Below are 19213 nucleotides of genomic sequence, written 5' to 3'. Positions count from 1 at the left end.
GAAGGGACGGGTCTGTGCTATCAAGTCAGTCAGTCGGCTTGGGCATGTGCCTGTCAGAGGAGAGGCGGCTTTATAGACATTATAGACAGTCGGCTCTATTAACAACACGGTTGGCTTTATAGACAGTCGGCTTCATCGACAGTCGGCTTCAACCACAGTCAGCTTCAACCACAGTCGGCTTCAACCACAGTCGGCTTCAACCACAGTCTCCTTACTCGCCCCAACTCCGCGGAACTCGCACGTGCTTCCTTCCACAGCCTTGGTTTTCCAATACCCATGACACTGAGCTTTTTCTACCCTCTGACCTCTGACAACACAAGACGCCCTCTTCCGCGCGCAAAAACGCCCCCCCCCCCCACCCCCGCAGCCCATGGTAAATGCGCCCGTCGCAATCAGCAACCACCCCCCTGCTCGCGCCGCTTCTTCACAATGTAGTAGGTAATCAGGCTCTTGGGATCCTCCCTGATATCCTTCAGGCTCTCCCAGAACCCGGCGTCGCCCACCCGGTCGTGCAGCGAGACGCAAAACTTGACGGCGTCCATGCGAACCCCCGAGTCAGCCGACTCCAGGCAGCGGGCGGCGAGAGCCGTCAGCCGCGTCACTTCGCCCTCCGTCGGGGCAAACTCGGCGCGCTTCTCCAGCATCTCCTTGAGCACGTGCAGCCCCATGCTGAGGGTGCGGCAGCCCTCGGCCGTGCCGTCCGAACAGCTTTGCAGCCTCGTCGTGAGAACGGCGACAAGCTCGGATCCGTCGCCAATGGTGACGAGCTCGTCGGCCAGGAGCTCCAGGCCGCTGACAATGTGAGCCCTCGTGTCGTACGCGCCTCGCGCCTGCAGCAACGATTCCATGCCTTTGGAAATGTGAGGCTGCACCATGTCGCGCTCCCTCTTGAGCAGCAGCTTGATGGTGGACAGGATCTGGGCCTTGACGTCCTGCACCTTCTCCGCCGTCATGCCGGGCAGCCCATCTTCCAGGTATCTGAACAGCCCCAGAAACAGAGCCTCAAACTTGTCGTCCGCCAGCGCAGTCCTGCTGTCCCGGATGAGGGACTGCAGCTTCCTAAAGCCGTGGACCTCGAGGTTCTTGTTCTTAATCTTGGTGATGCCGCTGTCGATCAGCTTGGAATTTTGCCCAGTCTTGTCCGGGGACTCTGCCCGTTGGTCCGCCGCCGAAAGCACGTCATTTCCGTTGGCCAGGCTGCCCGCTCCCTCATTCACTGGCTTATCCTCCAGCACGGAAACGCCCAAGGTCGGCGTCGCGGCGAGGGGAGCCTCGTCGGTGAACGGGTCCTCGTACACCTTGAGCTCACGGGATAATGTCCCCGCTTGGGGCTCCAACTCCTCTTCCTGGCTGTTTGCTGCCGCGGAGGGAGTGGCTCGCCTGGTCTCTGCAGGCTGCTGCTGTGGTTGCTGTTGTTCAAGACTGGGCGCAGCCCCCTCCAATTCATGGTTGGAGGAGACACAGGGGTGGGCGGGGAGATGAGGTGGCGCCTTTGCTTCCTCGCTCAGTTTCAGCAGACTGACCGAAGGAGGCGATGTCTGCGAGTATTTCGACGTCGAGGGGCTGCCGCGAGGTGAGACTACTACACCTTTCGACGTTGGGTGCCGAAAGGTTGGGGAGGGGATGCTGGGTTCGCCAACATGCGACTGATGCATATGCCCCGCCGGACGAGTCCTTGGCACCGTCTTTTTGGGCGTGGTGACCTTGGGTTTGTTTGGGGTGGCGTGCCTCGACTTGATGCTCTCGGGGCTGCCTGCCTCCAATCCAGCATCTTCTCTCGCAGAGTATGGACCGGCAGTAGCCGGCCGAGCAGCCATTTCCGGACGACGTCGCGTCGGCCGCATGGGAGCCACCGACATACCTCCGGCGTTGACGGACAGGGTCGATTCGGGGCGCGTCCTCATTGTGGCGGCAGATTTGGCCGAAGCGGTGGAATGCATCGAGCTGCTCGAGGTTGTGCGGACGGGCGACGAGATGTGAGCCATCGCTGAGCCGGGTCTTGCTGGCAGGTCCTTTGCGGCAGCCATGGTCGCCTTTTTCTGCGCCATCATGGCTTCGCGAAGGCTAGGCTTACTCGAGGCCATGGTGCTTCTAGACAGTCCGAGACCCGGTCTAGCCGGTTCTTCTGCCTTCTTGGGGGAGTTGGGATTGCTAGGATCCTTCACCAAAAGCTTCTGAGCAGTGGAATCGAGGTCAGCCATGATGCTGTTGGTTGTTGGTTAGCCGACCACGAACAAGTTTTGGGAACGCACGTTGCCTCTGGGGAAAGGGGAAGAAAAAAAAAAGGCAGGGGGGGGGGGGGGGCGAAGAAAGAAAGAAAGAAAGAAAGAAGCAAGACTCACGCATTAGCTCGTGCCGGCCACACGCCCCAGAACGCCCAGAAAGCTGATCTCGTCTTTTCCCTCACGCCTGGATTGGCATCTCCAAGACCCTTGCGAATGCATTTCTCCATAAGATCCACGCCACCGGTGTGCTCCACGTGATTCTTGTGGCCGGCTTCTTTTCTCAGAACCGTCTTCAGCCAACCGGTGGCATAAGTCCTGGGCTGGACATTCTTGTCTTGACTAGCGCTCCAAATGTGCTGCATCAGACGCTGGTTGTACGTGACTCGGCTAATGATCTTGTCAACGGTGGCGTTCGCCATTTGCGAGCTTATCTTTTTCGTGCCAGCAGACAGCTTGACGAGAGACTGCATGAGCAGCTCCACCATGGGATCCATGGCTGGCCCCAGCGACACGGCGAGTTCTTGGACGAGGCCACAGCCTTCCTTGGATAAGCTCGTCCGTAGAGAGTTGATGGCCTTGATGATGCCATCAAGCATGCTTCGAAGCCCGGAGACAAAGACATCCTGAAAGTCGGTAGCTGCGTTGCCAGCATTCAGTCGTCGAAGCGTGCCGATGGATTGTTCACGCTTCATCCAATTCTGTTCCGACTCCCGCCCCTCGAAGAACAATGCCATGTCCCTGAATATATCGTCCAGCTCGCGATTTGTGTTGACATATTGCGGCTCAACGGCTTCGACCTGGGCATCTGGCAGGGGAGTGACGGAACGCTCGCATCCCAGGTTCGGCACACTGGCGGCAAGATTGTGGCGGCTCGGTTGGGAAGGTTGTTGCGCAAACCCGTCAGAGGGCGTTTCTGAGCGACCGCCCGTGGGAGCCAGTGCCTTGACAATGGCCTGTTCTATGGCAGGGCGAACTTTGAAGTTCTTCAGCTGCCGCTTCAAATCTGATTTGGCCGTGTTGGGCGCGGTCCTGGCTCAAAATTAGCAAAAAGTCGACGTTAAAACGACGCATTGCGCCAAAAGAGAAGAGGAGAAGGGAAAACGTACTTGAAGAGTTCAATCACAGTGGTCTTAGCAGTGTCTCGAACCATGCCGTCGGCATCTTCGAGAAGCTCCATCAGTACAGGAACATAGCCTCGGAAGGGCAATCCCTGTTCTTGGTGCATCTGCCATCAAGTGTTGAAACAATCAGCATAATGCCGCAGTACGTACGTCGTGTGCTGTTCGAGACCAGGAATAGGGCCAGGAACAGGACCATGTCTAGAGAGGGCCGATGCGAATTTACCTGTAACAGCCAGTGCATCCCTCCCTCTTTGGCTCTGGGGTGTTTGCCAGCCAGAGCCGAGTTGCGCACGAACCGCTCAACATCTGCCGGAGCCACGCCGGAGAGAGTGTTCAGGGATCCGATGGCGAGAGATCGGTACTTGTCCTTTTGATCGCCGAGCCTTTCAATGAGGAGCGGCAGCGTGCGGGGCGCCTCGCGAGCGAGGAGCTTGGGGTCTTGTCGTGACAGGCGAGTCAAGAGGTGATTGAGTGCGGTAAAGCCGGCATTGACGAGAACCGCATGCTGAGACGAGGATGCGGTTCGCAGGCCATCAAACAATTGGGCAACGCAGCTTTCGGGGACGTTGTGCTGTTTGATGCCGCTTTTGACGTTGGTGACGAACTGGACTTTGGCATCCAGTGGAGAGTCGCTGCGCAGGATGGCCAGCAGATCGGCGACCTGCGAATCGGTGAGCTTGTCGGCCATGGACGACTCTTATTTCGCAGGAAAAGAACTGGACGGCGGCGAGGGGGAGGAGGCTCTGAGGGCGGAAGGAAGTCGGCTGCTGGAAGCGAGCATTTATGAGGTCTGCAGTGATGATGATGTCGCCGTGGTTGGGCGTTTACGTCCAAGGTCGGCACGAAGGAGCGGCACCGTCGGTGGTGTGGCTTAAGGGGTTATGCATGCGGTGTAACTATGGGGTAAATTAGAGACTTTAATTCACCAGTTGACGGGTCAAATGCGCAGAGGGGCACAGATGGAAAAAAAAAAGAGACAAAGGAAGAAAGGGGGCCGAGACCAGGAATAGGTTGGATGTGAAAGGCACGGGGCAAGAGGACAGGAGAAAAAGGAAGAGGAGGAATCGGCAGATGGGGAGCGGAGCATACCGTTGTCGATGTCGATGTCGATGCCGATGCCGATGCCGATGCTGATGTTGATGTTGATGCTGATGCTGATGCTGATGCTGATGCCGATGCCGGTGCCGGAGCTGATGCAGCCAGCAGGTAGCGAAAGCACTTGAGCGCGCGACGCGATGAATGTCAGAGCCGTACAAGTCGCGGACGAGGTTTTTTGCGCAAGGACAGTGACAGTGGCATCGGGTACGAACGGCTGGACTGCCGAACGGGAATGCAATGGCGGTTGGAGGCAGCGCTGCGGGTCTGCGGCCAGCTGGAGCGGGGGATGTTGGTAGACGACAAGAAGGAGAAATACAGACGTACAGACTCTGGCGCGTGCTCTGCAGCTGGGTTGGCTCAATTGATGGCTGGAAGATTGGAAGATTGGACGATGCCAGAAGACGACGCAGACCAAGTTGACGACGCGTAAAGGGCAAAACAGGGCGGGGAAGCAGCTCGAGTCCAGCAAGACAAGGCTCCAAGGCCCCAAGGCCCGAGCTGCGCAATGTTTATTTTGCAGTTGGCTGGGCAAAGGAGTCGGCTGCCGCCAGCTGTCGGAAGAGGCCAGGGCCAATGGGAGCCACCGGGGGGGGGGGGGGTGGGCGTCCAGGGGAGGTCCAGGGGGGTGGCCAGTTTAGGCCGGGGTGGGGGGGACACATGGAGGATTGCCGCGGGTGAGACAAGGCCCGGCAGCCCGCCGACTCCGTCAACGCTGGCTGCTCCGTATATACAGCAAGCCGTCACAGGACCATGGCGCCCCCGCCCCGACCCCGCCCGCGTTCAGGACAGGTCTCAGAATTCCAGCGCCCAAAGCGTACGTACTGACTGACTGGACTCTTCTGTTGTTTGATCGCTCCGTTCCCGCCCGCGAGCCTAGACCAGCCAGCCCTTGTATACATACATATATGTCTTGTGTCCCCCGTCGATCCGCAACCGCCGACCTCGCCCTCGACCAACTTCTGGCTCTGGCTTCGTCTCGCCGCGCTCTCCAAGCAACGCAAAACCCCGGCCTCGCCTCTCCCCAACAATGACTCTCCACGAGGCCGAGACGGCGCCCACCCCGTCCCCCGTCCCCCTCGCCCCCCCTCCCGCCGACGAGCACGGGCACGAGGACAAGCACGAGGACAAGCACGAGGACAAGCACGAGGACAAGCACGAGGACGAGCACGAGCGCTCCGCCCGCCGCAGCAAGCCCGCCCACCATCATAAGCCCAAGCCCGCGCCGTTCCCCCTGCCCAAGCTGCGCGTCGAGTTCCGCGACATCACCCACCCCGGCGCCAGGCTCTTCTTCGGCGCCGTCCACGCCTCGGACGTCGTGACCGAGGCCACGGCCAACGTCCTGCGCCTGCTGTACAGGTGCCCCTCCGACCCGGCCACCACGGCGCCGCCCACCCGCTCCGTCACCTTCGTCTTCCGAGACATGCCCGGCGTGGCCTACACCACCGGCTCCGAGCTCGACGACGACCACAAGGAGATCCACTTCGCCCTGGGCCACATCGCCAACTCGAGCAGGTCCACCCTGGGCAAGGAGATTGCCGGCGTCGTCACCCACGAGCTCGTCCACTGCCTCCAGTGGAACGCCCGCGGCACCTGTCCCGGCGGCTTGATCGAGGGCGTCGCCGACTGGGTCCGCCTCCGCTGCCACCTGGTCCCTCCGCACTGGAAAAGGGAGGCTGGCGCCAAGTGGGATGCTGGCTATCAACACACTGCCTACTTCCTGGACTACCTAGAGGCTCGCTTTGGCGAGGGTTTCGTGAGGAGACTGAACGAGAAGCTGCGGCACGAAGCGTATGAGGAGGATACGTTTTGGTCCGACTTGACGGGGTCGACTGTTTCTTCCTTGTTTGATGATTATCAGGGCACTTTAAAGGCCGACAAATAGACGAGGTGCCTTTTCTCTCTCTCTCTCTCTCTCTCTCTCTCTCTCTCTCTTTCCCGTAGATTTATTGTACATTTTTCTTCATCTTTCCGCACTCGGCGTAATTCATCTCCTTGGGACTATGTAGACAAATGAAATGTCTGTTTTTGGCTTGTCAAAAGGCGCTGCTACAATGTTATGAAACCTGCCGCTATTGACAATGGCAGGAGAAATCATCACGAGGAATCGGGGAAAACAAGCAACTCGGCAGCAAAAGTCATGACGAGGCACTCTTCAATAGAACCAAGCAACACGTAGTGCCGAAAAGGGAAAAGAAAGAAAGAAAGAAAGAAAGAAAGAAAGAAAGAAAGAAAGAAAGAAAGAAAGAAAATAACCTCGACTAATCCAAACGCCAAACCGTGACCTTGATTCCCCCCATTCCGCCATCACCGCACAAATACAAGCCATGCCTTTATCCGTAAAAACGAGTGTTTGCCTCCATCGCCAGCTTCAATACTCGCTCACGACACTCCCCACTTCGGACCAGCTTGCCGGAGTCAGCATGCCCTCGCTCTCGCTCAGGACGTCAAACGCCCGCCCCTGCGCGCCGCCGGCAGGATCAACATCGCCGGATCCAATGACCGAGACGGAATCCGTAGGCGTAAGCTGGCCGTCGCTCACGGCCTCGGGCTCGGAAACCGGTGCGACGGGGGTCGCCGGCAGGGGTGAGTAGAAGCTGCGGCTGGAGTCCTGGGCCCAAGCCTGGATAGAGGCGTAGGCTTCGTGTCTATCTTCCTGGCCGGCCGACATGAACTCATCGTCGGCGAGCTGGCGCTCCAGGGTTGGCGGCGAAACGGGTTGCGCGGCGGCGGGGGACAGGTCGACCAAAGCAGGCGACCCGGATAGTGTGTTGGACTGGGCGTCGTCGTTGTCGCGAGTGGTGGCGCTATACAAGTCGGACGAGTGCTCCTCACTCGCGGGCGGACGCGCGACTGGGTCGCTCCCGAGGCCGTGCTCGTCGGCAAAAGGGCTGGCGTGGACAGATGGCGAATCTGCGTGCCGCGCAGGGGCCGGGCCACGGTGGCGAAGGCCGCTGCTGAGACGTCGCGCATCAGCACCCGCGCCCGTGTTGAAGACGTACGCGCCCTGCTCCGCGGTCTGGTCGCGTCGCAAAAAGTCGTCAAACGAGGAGCCGCTCGCCCCCGCCCGCGGCCCAGCCGCGGGGAGGGTTTCGTCGCGCTTGTTCTTCAGGCGCTGCGAGTTCCAGAACAGGAGCTCGTCGCGCTGCCTGCGGCGGGTTTCCTCGTCCGCATCGACGCCTGGCTCGGCGCCGGTGCCGCGGCTGGAATGGAGGAAACCGTCGGCGTCCTCGGGCCGATTGAACCTCGGGGCTCGCTCGGGCGGGGTGAGGCCGTCGCCCAGAGAGTGGAGCGCCACGGCGATGCGGCGGCGGATGTCGTCTGCATATCTCCGCAGTTCGGGATTCTCGTACATGGCCATGGCGGCGGCAACAGCTACCGAGACTGCGGCGACGGCGCCCGAAGCCAGCACGACATGGTTCACGACGGGCATCGTGGTGCGAGGGCGCGGTGTCTGTTGAAGCAAAGCTCGGCGTGGGTGTGGGCGTGGGCGTGGGCGTGGGCGCGGTCGTGAGCGTCGTCGGCGGCGGGGTAAGCCTTGCCTTGGTGGCCAACTGGCGGTACGGGATCACCTTGCAAGGGCCAAATGAGCGGAAACAGGTGGGTGAAAAGGAAAAAAGGAGTCGTGTAGGGGCTTTGAGGAGCAGCTTTGAATCAGGCTTGGGCAGCCTGGGGGCCTGGTGCTGGTTGAGAGGGCAAAGATGCTGGCAGAGCCCCCTTGTTGAAGGACTCGCCACTGGCTCCAGCTCCAACCAGGCCGTAACATTTATTGGAGGCCGCGTACTCCGTAGGGGGTACGGAGTACTCGTCACTCGCTTGCTCCAGTCCCTCCTCCTCCGTTCTCGGCGTAGTCGGCTCTGCAATGGGGGCGGTGAGGCAAAAGGTCACATGACCTAGGCGGCAAGTTGCCAACCGCCCTCCGCGTCTTGCCAAGTAACACAATGCTTGCCCGAGACGGAAAAAAAAATTGCTGCCAGAGTCGTGCATGGATTGTGAATGTGAGCTTGAGCCTGTCTCGGCTTGACCATTTCCGCGCATGCAGCAGTACATGGGCCTAGTAGCATTGGTAGCAAAGACCAGCCAGACCGACCACATTGAAACGTTGGCTACCTGCCACCTGCCCAGCTTTAGGGGTTTTGTCCATGGACGGCTTTGCGCTGCTGACTAATGATAATGAATGCAACGACGACCTGGAGTTGTGCATAACCGCGAATAGAATTGGGCGCTGGACGTTTTTCTTGTGCGTTGCAGTTCAAGTTGCTCACAAGCAGTTAGACAGGCTCGGACCAGCGAATTCTTACTGCGGATCACGCCTTGATGGTGGCTTCCTTTTTCACTTTTGTTTTGTCGCACATTCTTCTTCATTCTTTCCACGGCACCAGCATCTCATCTCGTACAAGACCCCGTCGTCGGTACGTTGACCCGCCCAGCCCAGCCTGTGTGTGTGTGTGTGGGCTTGCATGCGCAAGTGACAAGACTCTACTTTGCACAGCGAATGAAATCGCAGCGCGTCGGGGAAACGCGTCGATTCTGGGGCTGGATTGTTTCAGCCGGGGCTCACCAGGCCCTTGCTTATTACTGTACTACATGCCGACGACTCCGTAGTGCGTGCTCCGTGCTCCGTGCTCCGTACTACGTACTACCAGACGTAACCTACCTTACCTACCTCCTACCTACATAGGTACCTATAACTGCCTTTCCGCTCAGGTGCGCCAAGCCAGTCGCTAAATCAGAGGCAGAGGCACCTCCACAAGTTCAGACAACATTCCATTCCCCTTATCCATGGTGCTGTAACAAAAGGAAGAAGAAGAAAACAGAAGCCCTCGTCTCCAAAAAGTATAGACTGAAATAAAAAATAAACAAAAAAGGAAAGGGGGAAAAAAAACTCAAAAAAGTGGGACAAAAAAAGACAGAGAGAAAGAGAAACGACGATGTGATTCCCGTTTCCAACTTATACAGCCGACGAACCAAAAACGGCCAGCCGAATGGCCGTCATTCTCCCAGCTTTCGCGACTGGTGACGGCCCTCGCTCACGGGATCGGTGCACCTCTCACCCGTGTCCCGTGTGTCGATGCCCTCCCTCCATTGCCGCGTTGCCGACAACGAGTCGCAGGCGCCACCAGCGCCATGTGGTTTCCGATGTGCTAGCACGCCTTGCAGGCTCGTCTTGAGCACCACCAAGAGTGCGTCTGGCGCCTTGCAGCTCGCTCTGGGCTGGCTGGCTGGCTGGCTGGCTGGCTGGCTGGCTTAGTGAGAGGTGGTGGACGAAGAAGAAGAAGAAGAAGAAGAGGTGGACGCGACCGAGTCGGTCGAGTTGGTACGGGCGGCCTTCTGGCGCTCACTGGGACGGGGGACACCAAACGTTAGACCTCCTTTTCAATCCCGTTTTGTCCCCGTGTGGCCCGTGTGGCCCGTGTTGGCGGAGGGGGGAAAAGAAAACATGCCATGCGCTGTGGCGGATCAAGGGTCAAAGGCTAGGTCAAGGTGCACGACGTACTAGTGAGAGCGGTCTTGCAGGGTGCAGGTCCATCGAGCGTTGCCAGTCCTGATCTGGAACTTGATGCCTCTGTTGTCGCCGAAGCCAGCAGGGCCGGCGCCCATGGAAGGGCCAGGAGCGGCAGAAGAGGGCGAGCTAGGTTCCGAGCCGGGCATCTTGGTGCGGAGGGGAAAAGGAGTACCGACAGGAATGACGAGTAAGGGGGTATGGTGCCTCGACAGATTGGGGCTGGATGGGAAGCAGCTTGGGTTGTTCAGCTGGACAGAACGAGGAACCAGACGGTGGGGGAGAGAGGGAGGCGGCAGCCAAATTTATAACTCGACAACTTGGCATCCTACAATGCAGCTCGTGGAAGGGGGGGGGGGGGGGGGGGGGGGGATAAGGCCGTGACGGGGGAAAAGCCAAAAAGCCCGCCCCCTCCGGCCTTACTAAACCGACAAGAGGGCTAACAATGACAGAAAGACGATACGATACATGTTACAGACACGACGGCAGCCGGTGCCAGGGGGGGGGGCTCCCGCCCACACCACGAATCAAGCCCCGGAGTAAATCAGACGTTGTATCAAGACGGGTGAGCTATTTTCCCCGTTGGCAGACAAACCACACACACGGCTGTACGGAAGTCATAGAACCACTTGGGCGAGCTAGGCGGCCGGGGGAGTGGGCGTCGCAAGAAGGCTCGACGGTCCCCGCGGGTTGATGGGTTGATGGGTTGATTGATGAAATATTGGATGGGTGGATGTGGAATGGGGCTGCCCCGTCCCCAGGCAGCGCCTCTCCGTACGCGACGTCTCTAGACAGGCAAGGCGCCAGCAGAGCAGGACCAGACAGAAACTTTGACATGGGGGGCCGTGGCCATGCACAATTACATGCACAGGCAGGATTGCGTCGCGCAGCCCATCACGGCTTGGCCTGGCGAGCACGAGCACGCAACGTAGATGGCTGCTCCGCGCCAGCAACCACACAGCAGGCAACTTTGAAGCGACCAGACATGTTTGACAGCGGCAGTGGGCTCGCCGCGCATCAAATGCATCCATCATCCATCCCTGGGGGCCGTTGCTGGGCGTTCTAGAAGGCCTCTGGCACCGTCGGACGGGGGGCCCCTTCTGGTGGCTCCGTGGCTCCATCCATCCATCCATCCATCCATCCATCCTCGGTTAACTCGGCTGTCCAAGGAGGGAGGGGGTGGGCTCTTGTCCTCTGCCACGTACGTAGCTGGTATGGTATGTATGTGGTCTGTGTCTGGATACTCGGGCGGGCCTCGAGCAGACGCCGCCTTGTCAGGGTAGAGTCGTCGGGATCGTCGCCCGCTGGGGTTTTTTTCTTCCGCGTTGTTCTTGGTGACGGGCGGGTATGTGTACCAACCGAAGCAAGTGATGGCGGGTAGCGGTCTGATGGATGAGCAAAACTGGACGATTTGCAGCGAGGACTGGAGGCAGAGAGAGGGCTGGGCCGAGGGCTGAGGACTGAGGACTGAGGACTGAGGACTTGAGGACTTGAGAAACTGCAGCCCGCAGCCTGCAGCCTGCAGCCTGCACTGCAACAGGCCCGAGTACGAATGCAGGCGGGTCCATTCTGCCGCCAGTCAGAAAGTCGGGGTCTGAAACAGACAGCCCTGGCCCTCCCCGGACGCACGAGAACCAGTTGACCCCTGGCGTGACTCGCGCCGGCCTTGTTACGTCACCGTACCTGAGACCTGGAGGGGTCATGACACGGGGGCTCTCGGAGGTTTCGCTTCCTGCATGTGGAGCAAGTGGAGAATCCAGCACAAGTCGCGAATATCTCACGATTCCTCACTAATCACAGGACTATCTCACGAATATCTCGCGAATCTCATCCTCACAAAGGGCTTCTGGCGCCTCCCGCTGCGATTTCTTCGCCCCCGTCCAGATTCCCACCGACTCCCCGACGCCACGCTACCTACCCGGCACCTGGCTTCACCAGGGCGTGATTCGCGCCGACGCATTGTCCGATACTTGTCCCGGCCAAACCAACACGACAGAGATACGTCTTGCCGACTGCGACCACCAGTTGCGACCACCAAATGGTGGGAAGGTGTCCCTGGCCGTTGATGCTTTCCCGCCGCCCTTTTGTCCCCCCCCCCCCCCTGCTGGTCTTGGTTACATTACACCTCGCCGGCGTGCTCGGATACGCTGACGTCGAGTAACTTGCTCCAAGGTGCTGCTCGGCAACCCGGGCGTGGTGGAACAATGTCATGCAGATGACGTGTAGGATGGAAATCCAGGACTACAGCCCGACTGTGCAGGAGCAGAGGAGGGCAGCCGTGCATGCAGCGGACCAAGAGCATCGTGATGCAAAATCGCGCTGGATTATGCTGAAACTAACTTCTGCCTGGCTCGTCCTCTGGGATAGGTGATGGCCTCCCGTCCCAGCCTGCTGCCTCGGATCTAGTGAAGCTTTGCCTGGCAACCCGGGGGCGACTGTGCGGGTTGACGTCAAACTTGCCTTGCCCAGCTCGAGGTGGCCTGCTACGCAAACCGCACCAAGACGACGTGCGACGACGTGCGACGACGTCGATCCCTGTCGCCACCCCGTCTCGGCCGAACAGCAAGTAGGGTGTAGTGGTTGGTGTGCAAGGGAAAACCAAGCGATTCCGGCAACATCCGATTCAATGAAACTGCCTCCGGGGAGAGAGGGGGGGAGGATTCTGAGTTTGAAGGATGTTAGACCCGGGTCGGGCAGATAATTGCCCAAATAGCCATGATGCAGCCGCATGCTAGTAAACCAAAAAAAAAAATAAAGAAAAAAGCCCAAACCAAAAGGGGGGCAAGAGAAGACGAAGCGGGCGCACGCAAGCCGCCGGGATGGGCCCCTTTACTTGTCCGCGCCCAGCGATCGATGGTCCATGCTTCTCATGACGGCATCCTCCTGGCTCCCCTTTGCACCCCCATTCTCCCCCACCCGCAAGCCTCTCTTGCTCATCTCCTCCTCGACAAAACTCCTCGTGGGCATGCCGTCAAACAGGTGCGGCGCGTCCTCCTTGCGCCGCCGCATCAGGCCCTCCAAGCTCCGCATGCCGACAACCAGGAAGCCCAGCTCCTCGCGGTCCCCGTCAAAGACCTCGTACCACTCGCACTCGGGCATCTTGGCGCCGAGGTCCCTCGCGGCGTTGTAGACGGCCGCCGTGGCGAGCAGGTTGGGCTGGTGCGTCAGGTACAGCAGCTGCGGGGACAAGAGGGCCGCGTTGAGGTACTGCACCGCCCTGCGGGACACGGCCGCCCTCGGCTGGGAGAGGAAGTCGAGCGTCTGGAGGTAGGTGACGGCGAGGGCGTGGGGGAGCGCCACGTGCGCGTTGAAGCCGAGGCAGCAGAGGATGCGCGCCTCGAGCGCCAGCAGCCGGGTCTGGAAGGCGAGGTAGTCGGGCTCGGAGACCAAGTGCGGCCGGGGGCCGCAGGCGGGCGGCGCGTGGCCCGGCCTGAAGAGGACGGAGCGGCTGGAGACGAGGTACGAGTAGACGTTGGAGACGTCGCGCGGCGAGCGAGGCAGCGGGCCGAGCTTGGCGACGAGGTAGACTGCCGCAGCGGACACGTCCTGCACAGAAAAGAAGAGGGGGGGGGGGGGGGGGGGGGGGGGGGGGGTAAAAACCAACGGGTGAGCCGGCCGCGTACAGACAGGCAGGGGCAAGACGACAGAGAGGGAGGGGCAAACGCACGCTGAATTCGTGGGCCATGGGCGAGTCGACCAGCCAGTACCTGGCCAGGAGGACGTTGGCCTGCGCCGTCACGGACTGGGGCAGGTCGAGAAGCTGGCCGGCGGCCTGGGTGAGGCACTGCGTGGCGATGAAGACGGACTCCCAGAGGTCCTGCGGCAGGGACGACAGGGAGAACTTGCCGGACAGCTGGGACGGGGTGGCGAGGGGGTTGGTGAGATGGGCCATGGCGGCTGGTGCGCGACTGCGCGACTGCGTGACTGCGTGACTGCGTGACTGCGTGACTGCGGCGAGGTTTATCTGGGCTGTCTGGGTTGTCTGGGTTGGCTGCGATGGCTGCGATGGCTGCGATGGCTGCGTTGTCTGGATTATCTGGATTATCTGGATTATCCGGGGTTGCCTGGGTCCAGTCATCCGTCTGGTTGACTTGTCTGACGTCAGCCAGCCAACCACAGGGCAGGGCCGCTGCAGCGCCATCACCAACCTGCACCTCGCACCCTCACCTCGACCACCCCCGTCCCGACTTCCGCCGCGTCAGCTCGCGAATCCCCCAACAGCTCCCAAACTCCCAGACACATCCCCCCCCGACCATCTTTCCATCTCCCGCAACCCGAAGCCCTGCGCAAATGGCGGCCGCCTCCGGCCCAGCCTCCCCCCTCTCCGAGAAGCTCTCCTTCGACCTCAACCTCCAGCACGGCCACAAAGACCTCGTCCAAGCCATCGCCTTCAACACCTACGGCGACCGCTGCGCCACGGGGTCCGTCGACGGCAAGATCCGCGTCTTCAACCGCCACAAAGACGGCACCTGGCGCCTCTGCGACACCTGGACCGCTCACGGCGGCGAAGTCTTGGAGGTGAGTTAAATTTCCCGTCCACCCCCCCCCCCCCCCCCCTTGCGTCCGCCCGCCCGCGCATCTCGCTAAAACGCACGCACGCGCGCACGCACGCACGCACGCACGGCGGGCCCCCCCTTCAGCTCCAGTGGCTCCCGGCAACCGTGTACCCCAACCTCGTCGCCTCCCTCGGCCGCGAGGGCTGGTTCCGCCTCTGGGCCGAGGACCCGGCCGCCGCGCCCGGCCGCCGCTTCTGCTCGGGACGCTCCGTCGGCGGCCGCCCGGCCTTCGACACGCGCTCCACCCGCGCGCCCTACCGCTCCTTCTCCATGAAGCACAACGAGGACTCGCGCCACACCTACCTGGCCCTGCTGGCCACCGACGGCCGCCTCACCGTCTACGAAAACGACCAGCCCGAGAACCTGTCCGAGTACACGTGCGTCGACGAGTTCGCCGTGTGCGCCAAGCCCAGCCGCGGCGAGGAGGTCTCCTTCAAGGTGCGCTTCGACCCCAACCCGGAGCCGTGCTACAACGCCCTGCGCGCCGGCGTGCCCGTCGACTCGCTCGGCCTCGTCGTCGTCGGCATGGACGCCGTCAAGGTCTACCGCTCGCGCGACACCGCCACCGCGTCGCTGGGCGTCGCCCAGGCCCAGAAGGAGTTCTACCTGGCCGCCGACATCGCCGGCCACCGCGGCCTCGTGCGCGACGTCGCCTGGGCCCCGGGCAACATCCGCGGCTACGACATGATCGCCACGGCCTGCCAGGACGGCTACGCCCGCGTCTTCAGGCTCGACACGCCTCTCCCCGACAACGACGCCCACCCCTCGTGGTCTTCCAGCCGCCTTCTCAGGCCCAAGCACCGGGAACAGCAAGGTGGTGGTGGCGGCGGTGGTGGCGGCGGCGGTGGTGGTGATGCCCAGGACCCGAGCCAGCTGCAGCGCCAGCTCCAGCTCCACCACGCTTCTTCTTCCTCGTCTTCCGCCAAGGACGACGCCGCTGCCGCTGCCGCTGCCGCTGCCGAGAGCAAAAAGACCCTTCCTTCCACCCTGAGCGCCAGCCTTGCCAAGTCGGGAAGCTTGAGCCACAGGCAGTGGTCCGGCCAGCAAGGACAGGTGCACCACACGCATCGAGAGATATCGCGCCTGGATAGCCACCGCACGCCCGTCTGGAGAATCGGCTTTGACGATGACGGCCAGATCCTCGGCAGCACCGGCGATGACGGCAAGCTTGTGTTCTACAGGCAGACGCCCGATGGCGTCTGGGCCAAGAGCTCGGAATTGGTCATGGTCAAGACTCGCATGGTGGCTCCTTGACGGCAAATGTCCCCCCCCCCCCCCCCCCACCCGTCTGGCTTACCATTGTCAAATGCTCCAAGCTGAGGTGAACCCGGCTTACGTGGACACACTTTTCATCATCTACCATCACGAGAGAAATGAACAGGGCCGCCAGAGGCAATCACGTACTGACCCTTGACAAACGTATACGTATATATATATATGTATGAATCTGGGTCTCGTTATGCAGCAATCGCAGAGCATCAAGCTCACATTTTGTCGCCACAGGATATCTATACATCATCTGTCCTTGTCCACTTGGCGGATTGCTCTCTCTCTATTTTCTTCCGTGCTGCAACGGTACGGAACTATCGTGGTCCTTGAAGTCGAATAAAAAACGAATGAACTTTAACCCCGCCCATTGAAACGCCGCTTTCATGAACTAAAAAAGAGTTTTGCTGTGCTGGATGGATGCTTGATCTTTGATTCATCCCCTCAGCCGTCCGGCGTATTACCCTACCATACCAGGCTCGAGTTTCAAACAAAAACACGTCATGCAAACATAAAAAAAAGAGAACATTAAAAAATGAAAAGAAAGAAAAAAAACCCAGGCCCTTGTTTAGCCTCGGGTCTTTGCAGAACTGTCTCCTCGGCTGGTTTAGGCAGCGTCGGCGCTGGCCACTGGCTGAGAGACCTTGGTCACCTGAGAACCAGCGCGGACAATGCGCTGGCCTGCAGAGTCGTTCATATAAGTAATGTCCTTGTTCTCAAATTGAGCGCGCTTCCAAATCTCAACCTCGCAGCCGCCGCGGAGGACGCCAACGCGCATGGTGGACAAGAGGTTGTGGGCGGCGTTGGAGTGGTTGTAAACACCCCCGTTGAAAACAGATGTCCCGTCTTTGCCAATCGCCGAGGAGATGAGGGCCTTGCCACCAGGGTGGTCCTTGATGAAGTTGGTGACGTCGTGGATAACACCGGCAATGGCGACGAGGGCCTTGCCGTTCTTGGATTCGCTGACAAAGTCGTCCCAGCTGATGACGGGGAGCTGCTCGAGAGGAGTGCCCCAGTCAAGGGTGGCACGCTTCTGGTCGAGCTTCTTTTGCAGCTGCTGGACACGGCCCTTTTCGATTTCGTTGGCTCGGAACTGCTTGAGGTCATAAGCCAGACCAAGCATCTTCCAGGCGTTGATGGCCCACTTGGTCGGGTCGTACTGCCACCACTCGATAGCGTTGCGGTAGTCCGAGGGGAACTCGTGGTGGAAGTTGTGGTAGCCCTCTCCGAGAGTGACGAGAGCCGTGATGATGTGGTCGCGAGGAGAGTTGCGGTCATCAAAGGGTTGGTCGCCGAGCCAGTGGGCCAGAGAGTTGACGCAGAAGGTGGCCTGCTGGATGAAGCAGATGCGCAGAATGCCGGCGTATACGAAACCACCGACCCAGTCGTTGAAAAGGAGGCCGCAGAAGACGGTGGGCAGCACAAGAGCCATGAAGATGACGGTCTTGAGGTAATGCTGGTGCTGCCAGACGACGACGGGGTCTTCGTTGAGGTCAGTGATGTCGGTGCGACCGGCGCGCTTGGGATTTTGCTTGAAAACCATCCATCCCAAGTGCGAGTAGAGGAGACCCTTGCGGACGGAGTAGGGGTCCTTTTCGGTATCGGTGTATCTGTGGTGAGCTCTGTGGCCGCGAGACCACCAGCGGATAGAACCTTCGACGGCACCAGCACCAACTGCGGCGAGATAGATCTTGAGGGGCAGGGTTGCTCTGTACGAGGTGTGGGACCAGAGACGGTGGTAGCCTATTGGGAAACCTGTCAGTCAAATTCCCCGTCTTGGACGGCTTCGTCGCTGGAGCACAAAAAGAAAGACTCTTGCCCAAGAAGAAACGCTCGACGTACCAGCAGTAATGCCAAGACCGGTGTTGAAGTAATAAATGACGGCAAAGATGGCAGTGTTGAGCTGAAGAGGCACCCAGTAGGCGGAGATGAAGCCGGCCAGAGGCACGAGAATGATAAAGGTCGTGTTGAGCCAGTTGACATGCTTGTGCCAGTTGGACCAAGTCATGGGTGTTTCAGAAATGTGCACCTTGTTCAAATCCGTCTTCTGGGACCGCAAGGGCACGTAATCAGTGGTGCCATCCGGAAAGGCGGCGGCCTTGACATCCGAAGATGACGACGACATGATGAAGCGAGGAAAGAAGAAGAAAAAAAAGCGAGACAATGCTCGATTTTTGCCGTCCCGTCCCCGTACTGCTGATGAAGAGCGTTCGAGTCTATACAGACTCAACAAAAAAAACCCCCCCCGACTTTCTTGCAAAGGAACAGCACAAATAGGAGCTGGTCAGGGAGGCCAAGGAGTTGGAGATGGAAAAGGTCGGAAGATGCTGGCAAAAAAAAAAAAAAAAAGGGAGTTAGAGTGTAGGAGGGAAGAAGGGGTCAAAGGCGAATTAAGAAAGGAAACCCAGGGTCAAGAAGAGAATTAAGATATTGGGGATTCGACGAGGGTGTACGGAGTAGCGAAAAAAGGAGGGTGTGCGGTGAGCAAAACTTGGGATGTACACAGGTGGCGTGCAGAAAGCTCCCAGGGACGAGTTGACGGTTGGGGCGGAGGCGGGGCCCAGGTGAGAAAGCTCCAGCTGGTTGTATCAATCGGACCAGACAGACCAGGCAGACCAGGCAGACCAGGCAGACGCCAGGCAGAGTACGTACCTGTAACATTGAAGTCGCGGGTGTGCCTGGAACAAAGCTGCGCCAAGTTCTGCCAAAGTTCAAACCTCGGTGGCAGGACTCAGGACGCAGTTCAGGCCTCGGGGGGCCGTGAGACGTGGAGAAGATGGTCCGAGCAGTTTACGCTGGCGGGCGGTTGTCCGGGTCCGACGAAGTTGGATTTGTTCCCCAGAGGTGCAAAGGTCGAGGCCTGTCAACGGGTACCTATGTACCTACCTAGTACCTAGATCTGCTGGTCGGCCGCCCCGTATCGGCGACTCGACGTTGCAGGTACATGTGAAGATGTCTGGTCTGATGTAGCTGCCGCAGCGGACGTGAGTAGCAGGACCAGCGCAGGCATCAGCTGTCAACAGCCGAGGGAGGGTCCAGTCACTCACGACGAAAGAACCAGCTGGACAAGACTACGGAGCACCCCGTTCCTCACGGATCACATCTGATCACATCCATCACATCACATACCTGCCTCTATTCGTCGTCGCGCTGGTACCGAGCACGTCTGGTACTTGCCCTGACAGACCTTGTCCACGCTGGACAACCTGCAACCTAATTGTTCCCCCCCCCACCCGTGACGCGAGTTCGCACGGGACAAAAGGCGCATTGAACCCGGATGATGCTATCCCACACCATCAGTTTCTCACACGCGGCTCGCGTTGCCCGTGGAGTTTCGGGGGGTGTGTGTGTTTGGAAAGGGGGGGTGGTCAAAACTCGTGCCCGCCACTTTAAGCACAGGCCACATGTAGTCAGTCTTAAACGGCACGTACCTACTAATGACTAATG

General features: G+C 59.8%; 8 protein-coding genes across 8 annotated transcripts; 3 read left to right on the top strand and 5 right to left on the bottom strand.

Moving 5' to 3' along the window:
• Window positions 1–392: 392 nt before the first annotated feature.
• Window positions 393–4034, bottom strand: UV8b_01519 (uncharacterized protein; the record flags this gene model as incomplete). Its single annotated transcript, XM_043139017.1, has 4 exons — window positions 393–2205; window positions 2343–3254; window positions 3332–3450; window positions 3570–4034. The coding sequence occupies 4 exons, from the start codon at window positions 4032–4034 to the stop codon at window positions 393–395; spliced, it is 3309 nt and encodes a 1102-aa protein (XP_042994951.1).
• A 1437-nt stretch (window positions 4035–5471) lies between these two features.
• UV8b_01518 (uncharacterized protein) lies at window positions 5472–6326 on the top strand (the record flags this gene model as incomplete). The annotated part of the gene is made up of 1 exon (XM_043139016.1): window positions 5472–6326. One exon carries the CDS (start codon window positions 5472–5474, stop codon window positions 6324–6326), a length of 855 nt encoding a protein of 284 aa, XP_042994950.1.
• Window positions 6327–6812: 486 nt separating this feature from the next.
• UV8b_01517 (uncharacterized protein) lies at window positions 6813–7874 on the bottom strand (the record flags this gene model as incomplete). The annotated part of the gene is made up of 1 exon (XM_043139015.1): window positions 6813–7874. One exon carries the CDS (start codon window positions 7872–7874, stop codon window positions 6813–6815), a length of 1062 nt encoding a protein of 353 aa, XP_042994949.1.
• Window positions 7875–9688: 1814 nt separating this feature from the next.
• UV8b_01516 (uncharacterized protein) lies at window positions 9689–10093 on the bottom strand (the record flags this gene model as incomplete). Its single annotated transcript, XM_043139014.1, has 2 exons — window positions 9689–9782; window positions 9939–10093. The coding sequence occupies 2 exons, from the start codon at window positions 10091–10093 to the stop codon at window positions 9689–9691; spliced, it is 249 nt and encodes an 82-aa protein (XP_042994948.1).
• Window positions 10094–12773: 2680 nt separating this feature from the next.
• Window positions 12774–13836, bottom strand: UV8b_01515 (uncharacterized protein; the record flags this gene model as incomplete). Its single annotated transcript, XM_043139013.1, has 2 exons — window positions 12774–13490; window positions 13612–13836. The coding sequence occupies 2 exons, from the start codon at window positions 13834–13836 to the stop codon at window positions 12774–12776; spliced, it is 942 nt and encodes a 313-aa protein (XP_042994947.1).
• Window positions 13837–14234: 398 nt separating this feature from the next.
• Window positions 14235–15754, top strand: UV8b_01514 (uncharacterized protein; the record flags this gene model as incomplete). Its single annotated transcript, XM_043139012.1, has 2 exons — window positions 14235–14462; window positions 14585–15754. The coding sequence occupies 2 exons, from the start codon at window positions 14235–14237 to the stop codon at window positions 15752–15754; spliced, it is 1398 nt and encodes a 465-aa protein (XP_042994946.1).
• A 205-nt stretch (window positions 15755–15959) lies between these two features.
• UV8b_01513 (uncharacterized protein) lies at window positions 15960–16298 on the top strand (the record flags this gene model as incomplete). Its single annotated transcript, XM_043139011.1, has 2 exons — window positions 15960–16100; window positions 16167–16298. The coding sequence occupies 2 exons, from the start codon at window positions 15960–15962 to the stop codon at window positions 16296–16298; spliced, it is 273 nt and encodes a 90-aa protein (XP_042994945.1).
• Window positions 16299–16373: 75 nt separating this feature from the next.
• UV8b_01512 (uncharacterized protein) lies at window positions 16374–17891 on the bottom strand (the record flags this gene model as incomplete). The annotated part of the gene is made up of 2 exons (XM_043139010.1): window positions 16374–17509; window positions 17609–17891. The coding sequence occupies 2 exons, from the start codon at window positions 17889–17891 to the stop codon at window positions 16374–16376; spliced, it is 1419 nt and encodes a 472-aa protein (XP_042994944.1).
• Between the last annotated feature and the right edge of the window lie 1322 nt (window positions 17892–19213).

Source organism: Ustilaginoidea virens, chromosome 1 (genome assembly GCF_000687475.1).
Source record: "Ustilaginoidea virens chromosome 1, complete sequence".
Classification (NCBI taxonomy): Eukaryota; Fungi; Ascomycota; class Sordariomycetes; order Hypocreales; family Clavicipitaceae; genus Ustilaginoidea; species Ustilaginoidea virens.
The sequence above is the reverse complement of the archived record's forward strand: the minus strand, read 5'-3'. Positions and strand labels throughout refer to the sequence as shown.